The following is a 21,186-nucleotide window of genomic DNA, read 5'->3' as shown; positions in this document are numbered from 1 at the left end:
CTCCAGCAGGAAAGTGGGCTTTCACAGCCTGCTGCCCACCACAGTTAAGGCTGAGACATACCAAGACATGCATCCCAGGCAGGAGAAACACAAACCACGGCAATATGCACAAAGCAACAATAAGAGTGTAAAGCTATTTGAAAGGCATCACCTGATCTAAAGTCACTGGCCATTCTAAGTGCCTGGCTTCACCAATCTTCAGAAAAATATTAAACATACTTGCCTTAACAAATTGACTTTCTAGTAGTAGTCTGAAAAATTTAGGACCCTAAAAAACACTTGTTGAAAACTACACACTTGTCCACTGACACACCTGAAGGTAAACATGGCTCAAATATTTCAGAAATGAACTCTAACAAAGAAAGTAACTTGACAGCAAGTAATAGAGCATAAAAAATAAAATCCAAATTTCACTTTAAGACTAACTTGTCTGTTTTTCTTGACCACAGAAATTACTTTTAAATCTCTATTACTCACAAACTGGAAAAAGAAACTTATAGTTAATAATATCAGATTAACAGAGTCCCACAGTTTTTTCACATTTATGAGTTCAGTGAAAACTGCATGAATGTGAGTGGTCAAGTGCTTAATTTAGTGAAATACCAAGTTTCATGTTGCTTCAAAACTCCCAGCCTGTGCTGGGCTGAATGGCATTGGATTTATGGGAGTTATTTTTCTGTCCTGAAAAACTACCACATGCTGCTTGGGGGCAGAAGGATGTCAGAGTCCAAAATGTGCATAGACAGTGCTCTGTCATGTTCTCCCTTACTGCTTTACCTACTTCATCAGCCCAACACCTGGCCAAGAAGTTTTGAATTTGATTGGGTGGAGGCAAGCTTTTCTATGATTTGATTATTAAAATTAACTGAATAGTTAAAAGACTGACAAGAAAAAAAAAACACCAGTCAGCATGGTTTTTATTAAAAGTGTAAGTATCAACCTCCAGGATGAAGCAGGGCTCTATGAAGCCACACACACAGGCCTCCAGAACTAAAGCACCCCTCTGTGTTTCCAAAGCCAGAAAGAATAAGAAGAGTTTGCATTTCAACACTCCCTTTTCCAGGGAGGATCCTTGATGAGAAGTGATCTGTCCAAATCTCATCTGTAGAAAGGGAAAGAACAACATCTCTTGATCAGAAGCACTGTGTGTGTGTTCAGGTTTATCAGTTACCTAACCTTAGAACTTTTCACCACAGAATTCCTTATTAAGTTGTAATTTCTATTACAGAGACTTTATTTAGTCTCTGAGGATAAAAGAAGAAGAAGAAAAAAACCCGGTTATCTTCTGTGCCTACAGTTTTGATACCTTTGAATCAAGAGTAGATATATTTGCTCTACTAGAAATTTCTTCAATGCAAATGAACCAACACTTGACCATTCAAAAGGTTTGATGCCAAATTCAAGTAATGTTGTACAGCTGCAATGGACCCACTGTTCCTAATACAGAGTGATAAAATTTCCAGGCCTCACTGGTTTTGTCAAATGATTTACTTTAGCAGAAAGAGTAGGGCCCAAAGACATGAAATGTAACACACATGCTTGCATACACACATGCACTGTCCACATGCTCTGAGATCAGTCTGTGCCACTACCTCGAGCTAGAACATCAGGATGTAACAAGAAGCACTTCCCTTACTGTCCCAATGCAACATGAAATTCTGTTTTCTAAGGGGAAAATATCCAAACATACATACTTGCACTCCTTAGTTCTCAAATCAGATTCAGGGTTAAGGAACAAAAGGACTCCACGTGGCAAGCAAGAAACTGAAATATTTATTCACAGCATGTCTGATGCTGAGTGAATTTTGGCAAGAACATATTTCCCAAGGATTTCTCAGCTATTGTCAGAATTTAAGAAAGAAACACCCATCATTCTGCAAGAAAACTTTGCCTTCCTGCTTTTTCTAATTAACAAGGACTTTCCACATCTAAGGAGTATGAAGGAATGAGTACTGCTTTTGATTGTATTTGACTTTTGTTGCTGAATGATTGGAGAGGGGAAGATAAAAAAAGGAATTTTAATAAACAAGAAATTCTCTTGTAGACAAACCGTGAAATACTCAAGAAAATCAGCACAATGAAGCAAAGGAAAAGGAACAGGTGAAGGCAGTAGGGAAGTAAAACATTCCTCTCCTGTACAGAGCTGAATTGAAGCAATGCTGTTCAACTTGGCACTAGAAGAGATAGGGTGAGTCTCTTGTACCTGGAGATGAATAGCAGCAGCAGTCCATTACTGAATGTTTTATTCTCCAGTGCTGTGAAATTGGGATTCAGCTGTCGAGACAGCGTAAGAGAACTGCTGAAGTAGTTTTAAAGTATCCACTTCTTCCTAATGAATAGCCTTGCTGGAATACAACTTTTGTGTTTTAAGGATAAATATATGGAGGTTTTTTCTTATGCCAAAGCATTCTGTATTGATCAGTGAAAGTACTGCAGGAGAAATGGTGACAGTGGGGGGAATCGTGCTGCTTCCCAAAGTCTGAGCAGCTTCTTATCTCCTCACACCCAGCAGAGGTGGAGGAGCTCCTCAGCATCCTCATGAATCTCTAGTGAGTGTGAGAGGGAAAATGAGGGGACAAGAAATGACAAAAGGAAGGATGAGAAATAGAAGATTCCCAGGGTCAGAGGATAAACATGCATACATGCAGCTGAATAAAGTTGGCAAAGAGTCTCAGCTCTCCATCTTCATACCTCTTCAGAGAGCTGTATGGACAGCAGCAGTGGCACTGCCACCTGTCTTTAGCTAGGAGCCCTCCTAATGCTCATCTGCCACAATACCCATAAGAAATGAGCTGGCTAAGAAATCCAGCTCCATCCCAGCCTCTTTACTCCATCACAGCCCTCACAGGAACTGTTCTCTAAACAAGTCTGTGCCCAAATCCTCTGAGGCTGTGTCTGCATGGCTGATGAAGAGACCTGAGGATTTTGCTCTCCCTGCACTTGGAGACGTCCAGGCACATGCTATGTTTGAGAGAATTCAAAGATGTTTTTTATGTGGGTAACAAATACTCACAGTAAGTAAGACCAGGAGAGAGTCCCAAGAGCACTGCTGAGGGCTGTAAGCTCTTACCCATCAGGCTATAAAGTGACTTCTAATTCAAATGGGAGGGATATTGTTCCCACAAGGAGCTAATTATGTAACAGATAAGTACTCTGCAGCTCTAAAATCCTCTCTATTTTTTTTCTTTTCTTTTCTTTTCTTTTCTTTTCTTTTCTTTTCTTTTCTTTTCTTTTCTTTTCTTTTCTTTTCTTTTCTTTTCTTTTCTTTTCTTTTCTTTTCTTTTCTTTTCTTTTCTTTTCTTTTCTTTTCTTTTCTTTTCTTTTCTTTTCTTTTCTTTTCTAATATGCTGCTGTCAGGAAATAAGTAGGCTATTGGGTTAGGTGGATCCAGGAGCTGCTCCAAAGGTTGGGTCTCCTGAAGACCACAGCATTGCCAAATCCAGGGTGCAAGTCTTTTACATTCTGACAAGTTTTCTACATCCCTAGAGATATTATATTTTTGGCTGATCACCTCACCACAGATTATGTCACTGCACCCATCACAGAACCTGACATTTTCAGGGATAACATTTCCTTTAAACATAACATTTATAATACGGCAATGGAGAGTTTTCTGTCACTGACTAGTGAGAGGAATGAATGCAGCTCCACAGCTTGAGCTGGAATACTACTGTAAATTCATTAGTTATACCTCATTCAGACCACTGTGAAATTATTACATAGAACCTCTCACACAGTACTTTAAAACCTTTAAATATTCTTTACAACCAAGCAGCAGGAGCAATTCCACAAAGGTAATTTTCATAAATATAATTGTAAACTATATGAGGGACTGCTCTAATTACCTTCTGCATGCTGGCATGAGAAATATCTTGACATCACTATTTGTAAGCCTCTAAATGATCTGGCACAAAATTGCTTAAAGGAACAAATTTATTTACAATTCAGATGTCCATTCAAAGACCAGTAGGTCAAACACCAATAAATGCGTTTGTTCTAAGTTATAAACAGCAGGCTCTGGAATGTGTGGTACTCATGCTGGCACAAACAGTGACTAATCCCCCACAATTACTAAGCCAGTATGAGAAAATCTAAGTCAAAACAAAGAAAATACAATTTCCCTTTAGTGTCTCTCATTGCTCTGATTGTTCTACAAAGGATGAAAAATTACTCACCTAACAAGTAATAAAGTTTGAAGAATCCTGCTTCCTATTGCAACAATCATGATGGCCAACATCATCAGCTCAGTAAAGACCAAAAGGAACAAGACAGACACAACACACCCTGACTGTATTCACAACAGATGGTACTGGTGAGGATGAAAGGCAGGGCCAACCTTTCCCAAATACTAGATGAGAATGGACACAGAGCAGAACAGAGGTATTGCATGTTACCAGCCTTTGTAAGAATCTCAAGGGCACAGGAATGAGAACAAAAGCACCACAGCATTTCTGAATGGTGTTAGGGAATAACTGAAAATCGACTGCATGGGTCATCTCCTCCTACCTTAAATTAATGGCATGTCTGCATAGCACACTGCCAGATGCCCTGGAAGTGCCTTTAGCTGATTCTGTCTGATCTCCTCCCAGAGAGAGGGCAGACACAGCTGCATGTCTTGCTGAAATAGAGATGGCCCAGGGCTGTTATTCACACCACATCTTATCTCTGGCATAAGGAGGTGGATGAAGTCAAAATATTGTAGTTGCAGCTTCATGATAATCATCAGTCATCCATTCTCCTGATGATTGCAGCAAAACCTCTTTTTGCATTCCATATTTCTAAGTGTCAGGGCAAGAAAATACTGCTGTTGAGTTATTTTGAAGGTGTTCTCTCTTTAAAACCCAAGTCCATACCCAGTTACCTTGTTTGTTGATGAACAGGGCTGACCCTGAGAAAATGACCACTTAGAAATATGAGAAACAGCAAGCATTTTCAGAGGGATCTTAGCTATTTCTGAAACTCCACTTTCCACAGACCAACTGGGGATGTGTAAAATTTCTCTTCCTCACTCTCAGCCCAGAGTGAGGGTATAACACAGTGGTAGACAGCCCTAAATTCACTAGCAAAACACCCTTTCCTTCCTGAGCAGTCCCTAAGAACAAATAAAGCTATTTCCACTTTCATAGTCCCATTTACAAGCAAGAGACTTCTGATCTCCGGCATAATGTTTTAATTTACAGTGACACTGAACTCAGAAGCAGACAAACCTATGGACTCACTCAAGGCAGACAGACTCTAGATGGCTGTTTGGGAACTTGTTTGCATGATGGTATGTTTTAAGGACAGAAACTGATAATCTAAGAGGTGATAAAGATACAAAAATGAAGAGTATGAGGTAGATGAAAATGGTGAAATGAAGCAGGATCTAATTAAATGAACTACAAGTCAGACTTTCCACCTATTTAGTCACCACACCTGTCCTGCAGCTGGTAGCTCTGAGCATCCTCTATGGAAGGTGGGTTTAAAGGTCACACCATGACTAGGAATGAGTGGGAACCAGTGTGCAGTATTTATATACATACACAGTGAGAGAGAGAGGGAGATGTTGAGGATGTCCTTCTGTAGTGTTAAGGGATTGTCCAGATGAAAGACTTGTTGCCATATTCTTCCAAGAACTCCCTGTAGGAGGTTTGGAACCTCCAAGAGCCCCCAAGACCATCCAAACCTCCTACAGTTTTCACAGGACCTAATACAGCAAACAGAATGGATCCCATGCCAAGATACTGTGATCCCACACCTACTCCACTGAAGGTGGGCAATTCTGAGTTATAATAGAGCCCCTGCTCCAACTGCTCATATTTGCTGTAGAGGCCCTGTCCAACCTATAAAAACATCTCCTTGTAAGTGTTGCATATTTCCCAAATGTTATTCATATCATACTTTCTACAAAAATATGCTACCAGAAATGCTCTTCTATGGAGAAGCTAGAAAATCAAGGACGAGCACGAACCTGTGGGGATCATCAGGGTCACAGTTTGGTAGAAAGTTAGTGACAGCTTCTGCCACTTCTTCATTTAACAGCACATCCCAGAGCCCATCAGTAGCTAGGATCAAAACATCATCTGGCCCATGCTCGTACTGCAGGAGGTCATAGACTCGCACCTAAAAGGAAAAAACCCAAGAGATATTCATGAAGGAGGTGATTGTCAGACCTATTTGTGAAACACTGCTGAGTTTGGCTGTGAGTTTATCAGTTCAGCCAGGCACTGAAATAACCTCCCATGGCACTGGCAGAGTCTGTCTCCAATTCAGCCCCCCACACAGCAACCCTTCCTGCTGCAGCTCAGCATGGCTCAGGTGCTGGGATGGACACAGTGTTCTGAAACCAGGCTCTAAGGCACTGTGCTGCCTGATGCCAGAAGCACTTGAAGCCTCCCCCACTCAGCAGCCTGGCTTCAATGCATGAGATTCCTCCCTATCATTGGCAGGACTAGTCATATGGAAGCTGAATAATTTATTTGATGAATTTTTGATATTTTCTAATAAAATATTCACAAATAATTGTTTTCACTATTTGTCCAGATCCATTTAAGTCTGCCAGATTGCATGTTTGGAAATGCCTGGGTGACAGCCGGCATTGCATTCACTTTTCTAAACCTGAGGCAGCTGCTGCACTCAAGAATTTTGCCTGAGCAAGTGAGTGGTTCCATGAAATATAGAAAAACTGCTCAGTCACATGTATCTGTAAGAATTTCAGAACGATTCAGGATCTGCACAAAAGTGGAGCTTATTTGCAGTATTAAAATGCCCACTGACTTCAACTCATCTGTCTGCAGCCCCAGTCAGACTGATGACTGCTGGCACCCCTTAATACCCTGCCTTTTAAAACAACTTCCACCATCCTCTTCCCAGAGAGGCTCAGAGTAGCAGAGGCAGTCACGGTGGGGGCTGCTGGGGCCATCAGCTGAGCCAGAATGCAAGCAAAGGCCATAGAAAGTGTTTTACAACAAGCCTTTGGTTTGGTGTAACTCCTCTTCCAACACATGCTGTGCTCCAGCTGAGAAATGCCTGTGATTCCCAGGTTGTGATGGGAGACATTAGGAAGCACCCACACAGCACTTTAATTACCACAGCAACAATGACAGTTTGAAAGAACTGTAACAAGCACAGCAAGGCAGACAGGAGGGAAGAATCACCTATACTGAAATTCAGAAATGGTGCATCTCATTGTGTACCCTGCTCTGGTCCTGGACACCACTAACAGCAGTTAGCCAGGACAAGCACTTGGCATAAGAAGAAAATATGAGCTGTTTTATTCTCCCTCACAATACACTCTCCCCTTAGGAGCCATGGAGCAGGCGGTGCATATAAAATGCCTGAACCTTTTAATGTAATTATACTTTTATGGGACTTCAACCAGTTCCAGAGGAAAAAAAAAATTAAAAAATCACCTAGATCTGACTGCTAATCCTTACCAGTTTGCCTTTCACTCAAAAGCACAAGAAGGTCATTTGTAAAATGTAACCTTCACTTCATTATCTAAGGTAGCAGCTGAATAAGGACTTCGGAGAGGATTAAATTCAAGGCAAGATACTCTCTTCATTAGAACATATCTGCTTATTCAGACTTGAGTGGGAATATAGAAAAGACCCTTATATGCAGCACAGCTCTCATCTCAAGCTTTTTGTACAGAAATCAGTAGCTGTCATAATCCCTGTCTCCCAGAATTTAATTCAGCCTTAACAGCCCACAGTTGCAACTCAGAAATCACTGGTGTGTTGAGGGTAAGTTGGCCAACATAGCCATCAATATACAGCACATGTTCTGGCCAGATCTCTCAGGGACCAGCAAATACTTGAGAAAGCATCAGAGTTAATGCTCAGGGATGCACTCAGCACCAAGCCCCTGGTAGGGCTAACCAAGCTTCAAACATCTGTGCTGGGAAAAGCAATCCCAATTGAGGCAAAAGACACATTACATCACAGGAGGCATTTTTGCAGCTTAGGTGGGGAAGAAGGCAGGAAAGCAAAACCATGCATCACTGATTGGAATGCTGCTGAAATGAACCATTTTGTCTGACTGAGAAGCAGCACTGGGATGGATGAGAAACTTTTCAAAGCTACCTGCAGCCAGTCCATGGGTCAAAATGCAAGGACAACATCAAGAAGAGATCACTTTACCAAGCTTTGTTTTAGGGGAACAGGGAAAAAATGCATTCACTGATTTAATGCATAATCTAGGAAGAAGGGTACTTCCTAAAAAGACAAGCTGGACACCTCCAGCAGAAATGAATATTTTGAGAAGAAACTAGATGTGAGAAGAGATGCAGAGGACAGTGAGGTGTTAGGCTAGTCCCTAGGCTAAGGAAAAGAGAGTGCCAAGGTTACAGGAGACAAGCATGGGGCAATTGATGTAAAATTGTTGCATATAAAGACCAGTTGAGCATGCAACAAAATGTTCAATGAAATGCAGTTTTGTCTGCTTTCCAGTTACCTTAAGTCCTCTGTTTGTGTCTTGCCTTGGATTTCTTAAATACAACTGTAAATGCCCCTAATATGTGGCTGACAGAAAGAGTTAGAGCTGTCCAGTCTATTGCAGGGTCAGGTTATGTTCACAGACTGCCTTGTCCAGGTGCAGAAAGCAACCAGCTCCTAACCTATCATTTTTCTGCCAGCACCTTCATTCAGTTCTTAATTGGGTTGATGAGGGTTTCTCACAGTAGTGCCCTGTGCCTTCAGTTGGACTTGGAGCAGTGTGACACCAGAGCTCCTGGAGGCACACAGGCTGGGCAGCACCACCAGGGCAAGTGGAATGGAAGCTCAGTCCAGCAGGGCTCACTGAACACCCACTCCACACACATCCCACCTGTGCAGCACCCACAGCACACTCCACACTGTACTAAAAGGTGACAGAGTATGATATGTCACAGTTTTGAAGTATGAGGAGACATCCAGGGAATTACTTAAGTGCCTGCAACAGCAATGAACCTCATCCCTTTCAATCTTATGCAATCAAAAGCAGCTCAATGATTGCAATGAAAATGATTATTTTGTTTTTTAAATTCCAGAGTAAACTCTCCCAACGACTGTCTCCTCCTTGTAGCTGTATTTCAATAAAGAGAGAGGTTTAAGTAAAGTTATGTCTGTGACACAAAGCTGCTCACTCTGTAAAGCAGCATTGCAGAACCCTGCTCCTTCAGGGGACAGTTGGCCAGACAATGACTGGCAGTGCAGAGGTTCCCTTAACTGGTACAGACTACAGTCAGTCAAGAGCACTGAGAAAACTGCTCTGGGCAAGCCATGAACAAACAGGTGAGCTGGTCTTTATTTACATTTCTAACAGATCTACCCACCGGACAAACCCTGCCTTTGGCTGCTGCGCAGGAGCACGGCAGCCCTGCGAAGGCACTGTGCCTCGTTTGCCAGGTTTGTTTTTCAGAGGCAGCCAAGGCGAGTCCCTGCGGCTGGAAAAGCGCTCACAACAGCGACATGCGAGCCTGCAGCCACCTGAGGTGTCCTCAGCAGCCAGCCTCGGGGGAACTCCAGCTAAACAACAGCCTGCATTCACTCGCCTGCACTATTGATCAACCCAGCTACTTCAATAAATTAAACCCTTTCTTAATTTTATCATCCCTTTCATGCACAGTGTTATCCAGTGCAGCTTCCCTGGCAAATGATGAGATCTTTCAATACCACTCTCCATGTAATTTATATGTAAATAATAAAAAGTGGGTCCCAAAACTGCTCCCTGCAGCATTCACCAATTAATCTCCTTTTAGCTTTTCACTGCCACCCTTTGTTTCCTGCCCGTTAGCCAATTTCCAGTAGACTGTGCCAACTTTCCACTTTGTAGCTTCATATCTTTTATATTAATAACCTGTGATGCACAACGGTTTCTCAAATGTTTTCTGAGGAATCAAAGTGCTAATACAAGAGCATCAACTGTAATTATTATTATTATCATTATCATTATTAATTCTATTGTAGACATAACCTCAAGGACCTGAAGCCACTAAAGTGTGATATTTGCTTCCTGATGCCACTTTGACTCCCTTTGATCATACTGTACTTCTGTATGCATTTGCCTTACTTGTTCCTTTTGATGGCGTAATTCCTGAGGATTTCTCTAGAAGGCAGATGTGAATCTAAAATTATCTCCTTGGACATATTCGTGGAGTAGCCAAAAAGATTTTACTAACACTATGGAACTACAAAAATTCTTCTTCATTACCTTCTTAGCATTGGCTCTGGTGGCTGGCTTTGGGTTTCTTGCTGGCAAGGGCCAAATGCTGCCATCAGAGTCACATCTTTCCCCATCAAATAGCTGAGCTGCCATTCAAAAAAATTTCGGGATGAAATTCTGCTTTTCATCTGCAACAAGGTGGCTCTTACTAAGCTTTGAAAAGCAGAATTTCCTGCTGAAAGCTTTCAAATTAACTGTTCCATTATGAAAAAATAAATATTTAATTCCATGCCAGAGAGCCTCAGCCATGGCTTGCCTGCTTTGTGCTACTCCAGTTCATTATAAGAGGTTCAAATCTCTAGAGCTCACCAACCTGCAAAAGTCCTCCAAATCTGGTCTCATAACAGCTGAGCCAGTGAATACTCATTACATTTGTCAGTCTTGGCTGCATGACTTTTCCTCCCATAGCCTGGCACTCTGTCAAAGTATCATTTCACACCACCCTCAAATTACTATTATACGCCTATTTCTGGGTGTAGTCTCAGGGATGTTTATTTTTCCTTGAGCTGAATTTTGGTGGATATAGCATACCAGAGCTTTGTCATGCTGAAAGTAAAATGTTCAGAAGATTCACCGTACTGCCCCTTACTTAAGAAAGGACATTGCAATTATGGCACAGAAACAAGAGCCAGAGGACTTGGAGCTTCCCTCTGTCATGACTCACTCTGTGCCTTAATTTCCTGTGCCTCCCCTTTTCCAGGGCTGGAAACCAGACATTGCATATCCCTACCTCTATAGAAACAATTCAAAATCCAATGCTGCACAGGGACCAAATATGACTGTTGCCTGACACCACTGCCTTTGCTTCCAAGTGCCAAGACTCCCAGATGGCAGAATAAAGATGTTTCTTAATGCTGATTTCTGTGCAAGGTGTTTGGACAGAAGAAATCAGGGAAAAACCTCATGAGGAGTTAAAGCACTGAGGCTCTCTTTGGGAAGAGAGGGAAGAGATGAATTAAGAGGAGGTGCAATGGAAAGCAAGTTGGAACATATGCTACTTCCTAATAATACTCAGAGATTTTTTTGCCAGTATCTCTAAATTAAGGTGGCTGGTGCTCTGTCTTTCCTCCTCCTGCCCTCATACATTTCTGCTGAATTTAGCTGTGAAGAGCATGTGGAAACAAAGCCAATTTTGCTTCCCTTTTGCAAAGCAGCTAAGAGATCCTGAAAACGTGGCTAGCATATGAACTGGATGCCACATTCCAGAATTTGAACATGTATGGACACATTCCCCACATATCAGAAAAGCCCATGAGAAGCTTTGGTTTACAGACACACACAAACACTGCAGCAGCAATTGGCAGAGAGGATGTTGCTGTGTTGCTGTGCTGCAGCCATTATGTACCCCAGAAACACTGGGTCTCAGCAAGCCAGAAACAAAAATAAATAGGTAGAATTGGATAATTTTTCTGCCATTAAACAAATCCATCACAGTGATGAGGGCAGAGCTCCTGCCTGCCTGGCTGAGGAGAACAGGAGCAGGTCTCAAGTGAGGGACACATTCAAAGATGGAGAGAAAGTACACAACTGATAGCAAGGAAACATGAAGAAGGGGGCTGTCTCTCTGTGTAGGTCTCCCTCTTTTCCTCAGGGCTGGATTCTCTCAGCACTTGTAAAATTTTTATCTTTACCATTGGAATTTTACTATATAAATTATAAAATAAATATAAATATATATAAATTTTAGATCTCTGTTTATAGGTATAGAAGCAAGAGGGGACCACATCACCACTCTGGAGTAAGTGGAGTAAACTAGATCACCTTTAGTTGTGGGGTGGATTGTGGTGGTGCATCCTTCCTCCCTGCCCCTCCTCGGGCCACACTATGATCTCAGAAATGCTGTCAGGCCTTGGCCTTGATGAACAGCATCTGAGCTGAGCTCCTCTCAAGCTTATCAGAAACACCATCTGCTCCCCCCAGGAACTTGTGCTGTCTAACGAGCTCCAGTTGTTTTTCCAAACAGCCTTGGAAACTTATTCTTCTTACCTGAATAACAACCCAAATTGAACAACATTATAACAAAGTTGTCAAACTTTCAGAAAAAGTTACCACTCAAATTGCAAGCGGAAAGGAAAATTACTATAGCTAAAGCAACTTTCTTGCAACCCTATAAACAGTGGGTCCAAGTGAGACCCTTTGAGCTCTCCTGGACCACAGCAGGCAGTGTACATACTCTTTTAGGTCTGTGTATCTGTGAGTCTGAATATGCTATAGTAAAGGTACTAGAAATGTTGCTCTCTTAGATTCTTAAATATGTTAGATTCATAAGTTAAGCCTGCAAGTCAGTTAACTGTTGTGCTTACAGTAAATTCTATAGAATCTTTTGTTAAACTGTTTAAGTTCAGCTATTGATTGTTGTTAAAACCTTTAGGCCTAAACTGGTGGTCAAGTCCAGGGATAAGTTTGGCAAGCGGGTCTACTCTGAAAATTGTGACTCAACAGGAGGGTCTCCCTTATTCCCTTTTATCCTTACTATTTCCCTCATCCTTATTCCTTACCCTTAAGCTTTTTTGTCCCCAGCTCCCACTTAAATAATTTTTGGCTGACTTTAGTTTTAGATTGATTTATTTTAGATTTCAGTCCAATTTTTTCTCGGTGTGCTCCAACCACCAAGTAAGTAGTAGAGTGAACCCTGCCAACAAACTTTGTCATGCTTTTATTTTAATATTAAACCTGCTTTTGCTGATACTTTTGCTGGTGATTTTTTGAGCAGCCTGAAACATTCATGACAAATTTGCCTTGGAGACGTTCTAAGCAAGGTTAATTTAATAATCTGATTCCTTCCTAGCAATATGATGTTATTTGCGTGTTTTCATTCTCTCATACTGCTATAGCAAGCAATAAATTCAAGGTCAAATACTAGGTATGGTTAAAACTTTGGCAATGCAGTTGACAATGGACAGTTTTCAGCATTTGGGCCATGGAAGCAAAGCTGCCACTTTTTGTGGTGTCATCAGATGGTTCGCTCTTGCTTAATATTTTATGAAAAATACGTGACATCTGTTCCTTGATGTAGGAACAGGAATGCAGTTACAGAGGGAGAAAAAAAAGCAAGGCTTGCATGTTCCTTGTTAACAAATACATTTAAATCCCTTTGGAAGGCTTCATCTCCTTCACTGCAAGGTCTCCAGTAGACAGAAACTGTGTGGAATTGCTTGTGATGAGGCCATTCAAAATGAAGAACACATTTAAAACTATCCCTAAGCTGAATACCACATAATCTCCTCATTACACTATCATTTAGGAATGCACACTGCTGTTTTTTGGTGTTTGCACAAAACTATCAAAATAATTAAGAACTGAAGGTTAAGGGGCAGACAGATGGAACCATAAAGTACCCTTCCTATGCTTCTTCACATTTTCTTGCTTAAGAGCTGATCTAGTATCCTCTGTGTAATGCAGGATACTACACTGCTGTGGAAGACATCCCTTCTGCAGTACACAGATTCACAACTTCCTTAAAGGAAGAATGATCTAGGCCTGGAGCCAAGATCAGGACAGGATATGGAACACATGAAGGTGGAAGGAGAGATGGGCATCTGTCACACTGAATGGCAAGGCTATGGGATAACCATCCTACAGGGAGTGAGAAGGAATCAGTGCTCTGCAGGAATGTGGAGCAATCAGAGCACACAGCTGGGCAACTTAGACTTTACTATGAACTTAATTCCTACTACATGGATGCTACTATCACCTTTGGAAAGGGCAGCATGTTACCTGGACTGGATCACAATCAGAATGGATGATTTGAGAAGAACAAATAAACACAAGAAGTAAATTTATTTCCATCTCACAAATCAGATAGTTGAACTTCGGCTGCTTTACCTCAGGAGATGAGGACAGGAAAGGTTTGATGTATATATTGGAGTCGTGCACTTTCAGATCATGGTCTCCCAGTCCTCGGGTCACTCCAATTGTTGCCATAACCCGAGCCTGGAAATAAAGAAAAGCAATGGGGTAAAATCTTGTTACATGGGCTGTGTCAATAGGGAATGAGATAACATTCCTAGTCTGTAACTGCTACAGTTAGGGATGAATTCCCTTTTCTCTCTGAGAAACTCTAGATTTCACACAGCTAATCAATGTCAAAGTTGTTTACACTCATGCCATCTCCATTTTTCTCCTTATTCCAAGCTTTGTTTTCAACCACATTCCACTCAGTCACCATCTCTAAGGTGCTGGGTCTATAGAAACCTAACCCCATCACCTCACTGTCCATACCAGTCTATGAGAGCATTCCTTCAGCAAATTATACTGTTAGTATAGGTTCTATAAAGAACAAGGAGGTTAATTACTCACATAGGGAATCCATGACATCTTCCTTTTGACATATTGTTGTATATTCCCTTTACCAGGGAAAAGTGCCAAGAGCCACCTTAAATTGCTGGACACATAGGTGACAGCAGCACTGACCACAGTGCTCTCTTCTAGGCAGAGTGATTCAGCAGGTCTGCAGTTCCCTCACATCTACCATTTTCTACCTCCAGCACCTTCGTCTATGACATGAGTGGTGTCCCAAGAGGTTCTGGGCTCTCCTTTATTAAAGCTGCTCCAAAAACTGACCAGGCATTCAGCCCCCCAGGGAACCCCACTCTCTGGGCTCTGCAGATCATTTCCCCCAAACTCGAGCTTAGCCACAGCAGCTTCTAAGCAAGGGAGCTCAGCATCACTAACAGAGAGCAACTGACTCAGAATCATTTTGTCTCAGTGACTCCTGACTCCACAGGGCCAAAAGAAAGTAAATTAAAAAGATGTGCATGAAATACTTTGCAAATAATTATAAACCTAACAAAATTCAGAGATAAGCTGCAGGTCTGAACCTTCAAAACATGGACTAATTTTGAAGAGTGTCTATTTTTGCATTAAGATAAGAACATAATGCAGCAGACGAGCACTATTTAGAAACACAGCAAGCATACCAATATCAGCAAACTGACACCACTACGTCCTTATATTGATCCTATTGCTGCATCCAGCTAAGCTTGCTGGGACCAGCACTAACGATCTCACTGTTCTTAATCACAGAGCTGAAAACAAAATGTAACTAACAGAAGAGTGTTTCTCTCAACTGTCAGTCTTCACACATCAGAAAAATTGAACAGTGAGTTCACATACACCAGCTGAAGATAAGGTTAAAAGGTGTTATACTTTACAAATCCTGCCCTGATCCCTCCTCTTCCTAAATTAGTTGTGCATCTCAGAGCACTATTAAACATCTTCCTGCTTTGTTCCAGTTATATTCTACAATGAAACAGGAACATTTAAAGTCAATTACTTATGAAAGTCTCATTGTAGCATATTTACAATAAAAAGACAAATAAAAGCAAACTAAACAACAAATGACTGTTGTAAAGTGCTTATTACTATGTTGAGCTCTCCCCATCACCCCCCAGACATAAGACTGATTTATGACAGAACGAAGATATTCTTTCAAGCTGTCAAAATGATCAAATAAAGATACTGGGTGGAAAACACTGGAGTGCCACAGGCTAAATGGAGTGGTAAACAGCACAGAATTTCTTCTTCCTTTGGTCTGAGGAAAGCAAATGTGCCCACCTTCTTGCCTTCTCCATATATAAGGGGAAATTTCAAGTCATCTTCCTCAATGGTTTTGTAAGCCCTGTGGAGGGAGGACAAACAACATATATGAAGCTTGTACTCAGTTAGTTACCCAGTGCCCTGAAACAAGCAGCTGTAATTTCAAAAACAAGGGGGAAAAGGTCATTATTTTTCTTAGGGACTCTATCTTTGAACCAAGTTGTAAATTTCTTTTTCTGCAGGAAGGTTTTTTGCAAACAGTTATCCATTTCACCAAAAGGAAAAGTGAAGATGAGAAAATACCTAACATGCCAGGATGGTCTTATTGATTGCAAAGAAAGAGGTGAACTGAAATAACATCCTAATCAGGTAAGATATTGTCGGATATGGTACCAGCTAGACCATAATACAGTGTCATAAAAAACCCCAAATCCAACCAGACAAAAAGCCCCAAACAAAACAACCTCAAACCCAAGAAACTAACCAATGCCTAGATTCACACTGTTAATGTGAAACATGGGCAATTTCAGGATGTGTACACACGGTGAGAAACAGTTTTCTGATCCCGTTTTCACCCTCCAGGACTGCAAAAACCAAGAAAAGCTTCACGTGCTGAAGTTTTAGTATATTTAGTGCTCATTTGACCTTGACTGCAACAGTCAAGGTTGTCAGAGGTTTCACATTTCACAGCAGCTTTCCCATGGACAAGAGACAAGAGAAGTAAATGCTCATGCTCTGACTCTGTTTACTGCATGCCTGTGTACTCTACCTTTTACACATCCAGCTCTTGACACTGATGAGGTGAGAAGGTTAGCAATTTTGTCAATGAGAAATGAAAAAAAAAAAAACAAACAGAAGATGACAGTCATAAGCTGTAGAGTCCTGTGGTTTGTCTAACACATGCTTGAGCTCAGGTGCTGGAGTACCTTTTTGGCTACGGCACACTGCCTCAGAGGGGCATGATTCCCTTCATACCATAGCCTCAGCCTTTCCTTGCATGTTGTGCTTCCCTCCAAAGGGAAATGTCCAAAGCCCTCAGGGTGATACCAAAAGTACCCTGATGCACAAACTGGAAGGGGAGGGAAGGTGCTGGGCAGGGCCCCTGCCAGCCCCTGCTGTGTAGCTCTCCAGCTCTCAGGGATGGCTGCCTGAGCTCCAGGGAGTCACATGGGATTGGGTTTAAGCAATGTTAAGGCTGTGATATAAACTAGCAGGAAATTAAAAATTAAGGGTGAAATCCTATATTGTAATCAAACTGCTCCCTGCTTCACCAAAATATTGCACAGGCCTGGGATCAATAAATGGTGCTGTACAAGCTGCATCATCCAGGCAAGCTTCAGGCTTACTGAGAGTTGCATAGACATTTAAGCCCCACCTTTACATTTCCTAGTAATCAGAGGAAGGGATCATTTTAGGGTTTTGGAGATGAGGAAGGACCAAGAAAAAAGAGAAGAGCAACCAAAATGCATAGAAGAAATGCATAGTACTGGAGGGCTCCCCTCACATGCTACAAAATATTATTAATATTTATAAAATCCCCAAATGAAACTAGGTGAGGTTTGCAAAATACAGTGGGTCCTTCATGTAGTCAAGAATATCTTAGAATATATAACCATAATACTTGGCCATCTGTCTAAGACACAATACAGGAAAGGCATTCAAATGGCATTCTGCACTGGGAAGGGCAAATAAATTAGCTCTTAAATCATACAAAGAAGAACAAATTACTACAAGTACACAAAATGATAATACTTCCCTGATGTTTAAATCTTGGAATAGCATTTAGTTGGGAAGGAGGAGTCAGTCGTTTTGCTCTTGTTCCTTCCTTTATTTCCAACAAATATCTCTGCCTCACTAACTTGGATATCCTGGTTTGAACATAGAGCAAAAAATTTACTATTTCTGACTACTCATGAACATGTTTTGAAGCTTCCAACTGGACCTACAGTACTGGAAGCCCTGGGAAAACATCCTTGAGGAGTCTGATTGATGCCTTGCATAGAACCAGTTGTGCTCTGCCACCAAGAAAATGGATATCAGCTGAGTCCATTGTGGGCATCAGTCAAATGACTAATCAAGCCACAAGCCTTAGAAGACAACCATTCCTACTGGATGTTCACACTGTTGTATGTATTTGTTAAAATAGCAAACAAAACTAAGATGATGTGACTTAACTATTTGCAGCTCCCTTTTCAGAAGAAAAAACAAGCCCATTCTTTATACACAGACTATATTATCTGCAAGGAAACTACAAATATCCAAGACTGAAGCCCTCACTTTACACTGCCCTGTAAGTTGACAAAAACAGGGACCAAACTTTATTCCTTCTCTCCTCTTTCTCCTTATATTGTCCTGCACAACACCCCACATTGACTGTACTTTAGGAAGAAGGGAAAAAAGTATTATTTAGGCTAGTGTCCTTCAAAAGAATGCTCCCCACTGCTGAGTCCAGCTTCTTTTATGGAACCATTACAAAAACCACTGTCCCTCAGGCTTTCAACTGTGACACCTCGGTGTAAGGACATTGGGGAAGGCCATTTTCCAAAGACTGCAGCTAACTTGTTCATCAGCAGATTAGGAGAGCAGCTGGCTAGCCTGTGACCTCCTGAAGCTGTGCAAATAAGTGAGGGAGGCCCAGAGAGTTACAGTGATTCATTTTGTGGTTTCTCATAGCCTGTCACCTCGGCTTAGAACCTGGGTACCAAACTCGTCTCAAATGTGCTTTTTCTGTTGATGTTGCTATTGCCTGAAAAATTATCATCACTTAAAAAACAATGCTCAGAACTGCAATCACAGCAGCAGAGGTAGCATAGACACACTGAAAAGCAACCTGAGACACTAGAAAAGTACCTATGTCCTATACAACTAGAGAAACAGAATTAATAACATACTCATGTGTGGTTTGCTGCAAGAGAAGCATGAAGCACAGCTTTTCAGCTAACAACCTCAGCAACTGCACTGGGGAGATGGAAAGAAGATATGAAGTTCATTTTAATTTATGCCCTGTGAAACCTCCTATATTTTGTATGTGGGTTTGTTTCACACAGGCTGCAATGTTCTGGACTATTTCTCTTGATTTTATTTAATAAAGTTTCATTTTTAGTGTTGTGTACTGTATATAAAGATATAATATGGCAGTAGGTATATCCAACACAGACATACAGAGAAGCATGGCCTTATTCTGCCCTCTGTGTAATTCAGCCCAGCTCACTGCCTTAACAGCACAGTGTTGCAACCCTCCCTTCTCCCTGTCTTCCTTGTCCACATCGCAGGAGGTTTGGGTGGCCACCAGGGCATGACAAGAAAGGTTATAAAGACAAGGCAATGCTACTGCTTCCAGCTCTGAATGAGCCTAAAGCTTGTTAAGTGCTTCTGCCACGTAAGCCTCTATTTTTCCAAATGGAAAAACAGGGGGAGCAGTGCAGAGTAGAAAAGGCAAGCTCGTGCCCAGCTAGATCTAGCTGCAATTTTTCAGTTAACTTTGTTTCTTCTTTTCATTTCAAAAGAATTATGAAATGCTACTGCTGTCCAAAAATATTGAACTAGGCCTTGACATATGTACCACCCACAAAGTTACATTTGGGCTCAGGATCAACATTTTGGAAAACCGGGCCAAATCGCACCAGAAGCCAAAAGAGATGTCAGAACAAAAGAACTAGGACTGACATGATGTTACTTGTATGCTAACTGGAATCTGCTCTAAATGCAGTGAAAAAATAACCAGGAGCTACTAAATGCACAACACAATCTACAGAAGAAGTTTCTTAGAGTGCTGGGGTCATAACAGCGCTTTAGCACTCTTAAGAAAAAAGATTATCAAAGCTACCTGCATATTTCTGGGTCAGAACTTGAAAAACCAGTCAGCTCCCATATGCAAATTTCAGAGCCAAAATCACAGATAATGTCTTACATGTGTTATGAGTTCTCCTGCCATAGAAGTTGTTCTTAAAACTGGCCTTCTGAAACCACATACAAATTCATGTAAAAGTAGAAGTTGATGACTAAAACCAGAGTTCAAATTCCATTTTCTTTAATGGCAAACTGTGTAAGGTTACTGGTCATGAAAAGTATTGCATTGGCATCCCCAGGCACAACAGATGGTGTTGAAAACACAACCTACCCTGACCTGGAAGGTTCAGTTCTGTGCACGACAGGGGAATCCAGACTCTGTGCTCTGCTTTTTCATGGCACTTGGCTTTAGAAAGTTTGTCTGTTTCACATCTCTGCTTGTGACACCTAATAGTAAACTGAGAATTAAACCTAAGGAAGAGCAAAGAAAATCATCATCAAAGGGCTTTAGTCTGAAGCACAGAATAAACCTACTTGTGGCAAGAAACCAAGAGAAAGTACTACTGCTTTGTAAAAGTCCTAGCTCACACTGAGTACAAGCCTAAAGGCACCTCTGAGACAGATTTCGTGTATTTCTAGCACTGCTTTGCTACCACTCTAAAAACCCCAAACCTAGGGCCATCCATACACCCTCCATCTGCCCAAACTCTCCCCCTCACCCAAAATAACCCAATTCACAACAAAACTACCCCAGCTATCCAAACAACCTCCTTCTCAAGCTCAACTTTCTTTGGTCATACTAACAATGTTTTAATCTTTAAGCAACATAAAACATGACAGAAACTCTTTCTTTTTTCCCCCTCCCACACAAGTAATCAGTGGAATAGAGCTCATTCTTTGAGTAACAGAGCTTAAACTACCAGACCAAAAGGAACTGTTCATCTGCAATATCTGTTGAACTACAGACATCTATCCAGTGTAAGTGCATGCTTACTATCCAGAAGAAAAGATGTGTAATGCAGGTTAGGCACAAAGCCACTGAAAATTATACAATTTATGTCTCAACTCAGCCATAATCTTAAAAAATGTCCTTACACTTGTGCTTCTGCAGAGTCAGGATCTCTAACGCCAGACAGCACTGTCTGATACTAAGCACCCTCTAGACAGGTTAGTTCTAATGTTCAGTGTCTCAGTATTTTTCTCCTATTGCTCATCTGACACACAGTTTAATGAAACAAAATTGCAATAAACAAAGATAATTAAGGCACACAAACTACAGTAATGTTTTTTAAGATGATGGCAAAGTCAAATCATACACATTCGCATGGGCACAAAATAGTTTTTAGGAGAAGATCTACCTTAACCAAGATACTCTCACAGGCCTTCTATCAAGTAAGGAGGAAAACATACAAGTTTTAGAGCCCTCATTATTCACAGAAAATTCACAAACACTTTCTTATAAACCTGAAAGTGTACAATGCTTCATTTTGCAAACCCCAGTTCTGTCTACCAATCTACAAACTATAAAAAAAAAAAGTCTCTCAGCATAACTTGTACACGTCTATGATCTCTGTCTCAGTCAAATCAGACTAATACATGAGCCTTGGACCTCCAGAGAGCCTTCACTGATGTGTACAGTCCTAAGATGGAGTCTGGACTTCGGAGAGCACCAGCACC

General features: G+C 41.3%; 1 protein-coding gene across 1 annotated transcript in view; it reads right to left on the bottom strand.

The window, feature by feature from the left end:
- Window positions 1-21,186, bottom strand: part of PPM1H (protein phosphatase, Mg2+/Mn2+ dependent 1H) — a 127,861-nt gene that overhangs the window by 4,846 nt on the left and 101,829 nt on the right. Inside the window, exons 7-9 of the mRNA XM_056482685.1 lie at window positions 15,739-15,802; window positions 14,008-14,115; window positions 5,951-6,102 (exon numbers count right to left, since the gene is read on the bottom strand). Coding sequence (XP_056338660.1) covers window positions 5,951-6,102; window positions 14,008-14,115; window positions 15,739-15,802 — 324 coding nt within the window. The remainder of the gene's footprint in view (window positions 1-5,950; window positions 6,103-14,007; window positions 14,116-15,738; window positions 15,803-21,186) is intronic.

Source organism: Oenanthe melanoleuca, chromosome 1A (genome assembly GCF_029582105.1).
Source record: "Oenanthe melanoleuca isolate GR-GAL-2019-014 chromosome 1A, OMel1.0, whole genome shotgun sequence".
Taxonomy (NCBI): Eukaryota; Metazoa; Chordata; class Aves; order Passeriformes; family Muscicapidae; genus Oenanthe; species Oenanthe melanoleuca.
The sequence above is the reverse complement of the archived record's forward strand: the minus strand, read 5'-3'. Positions and strand labels throughout refer to the sequence as shown.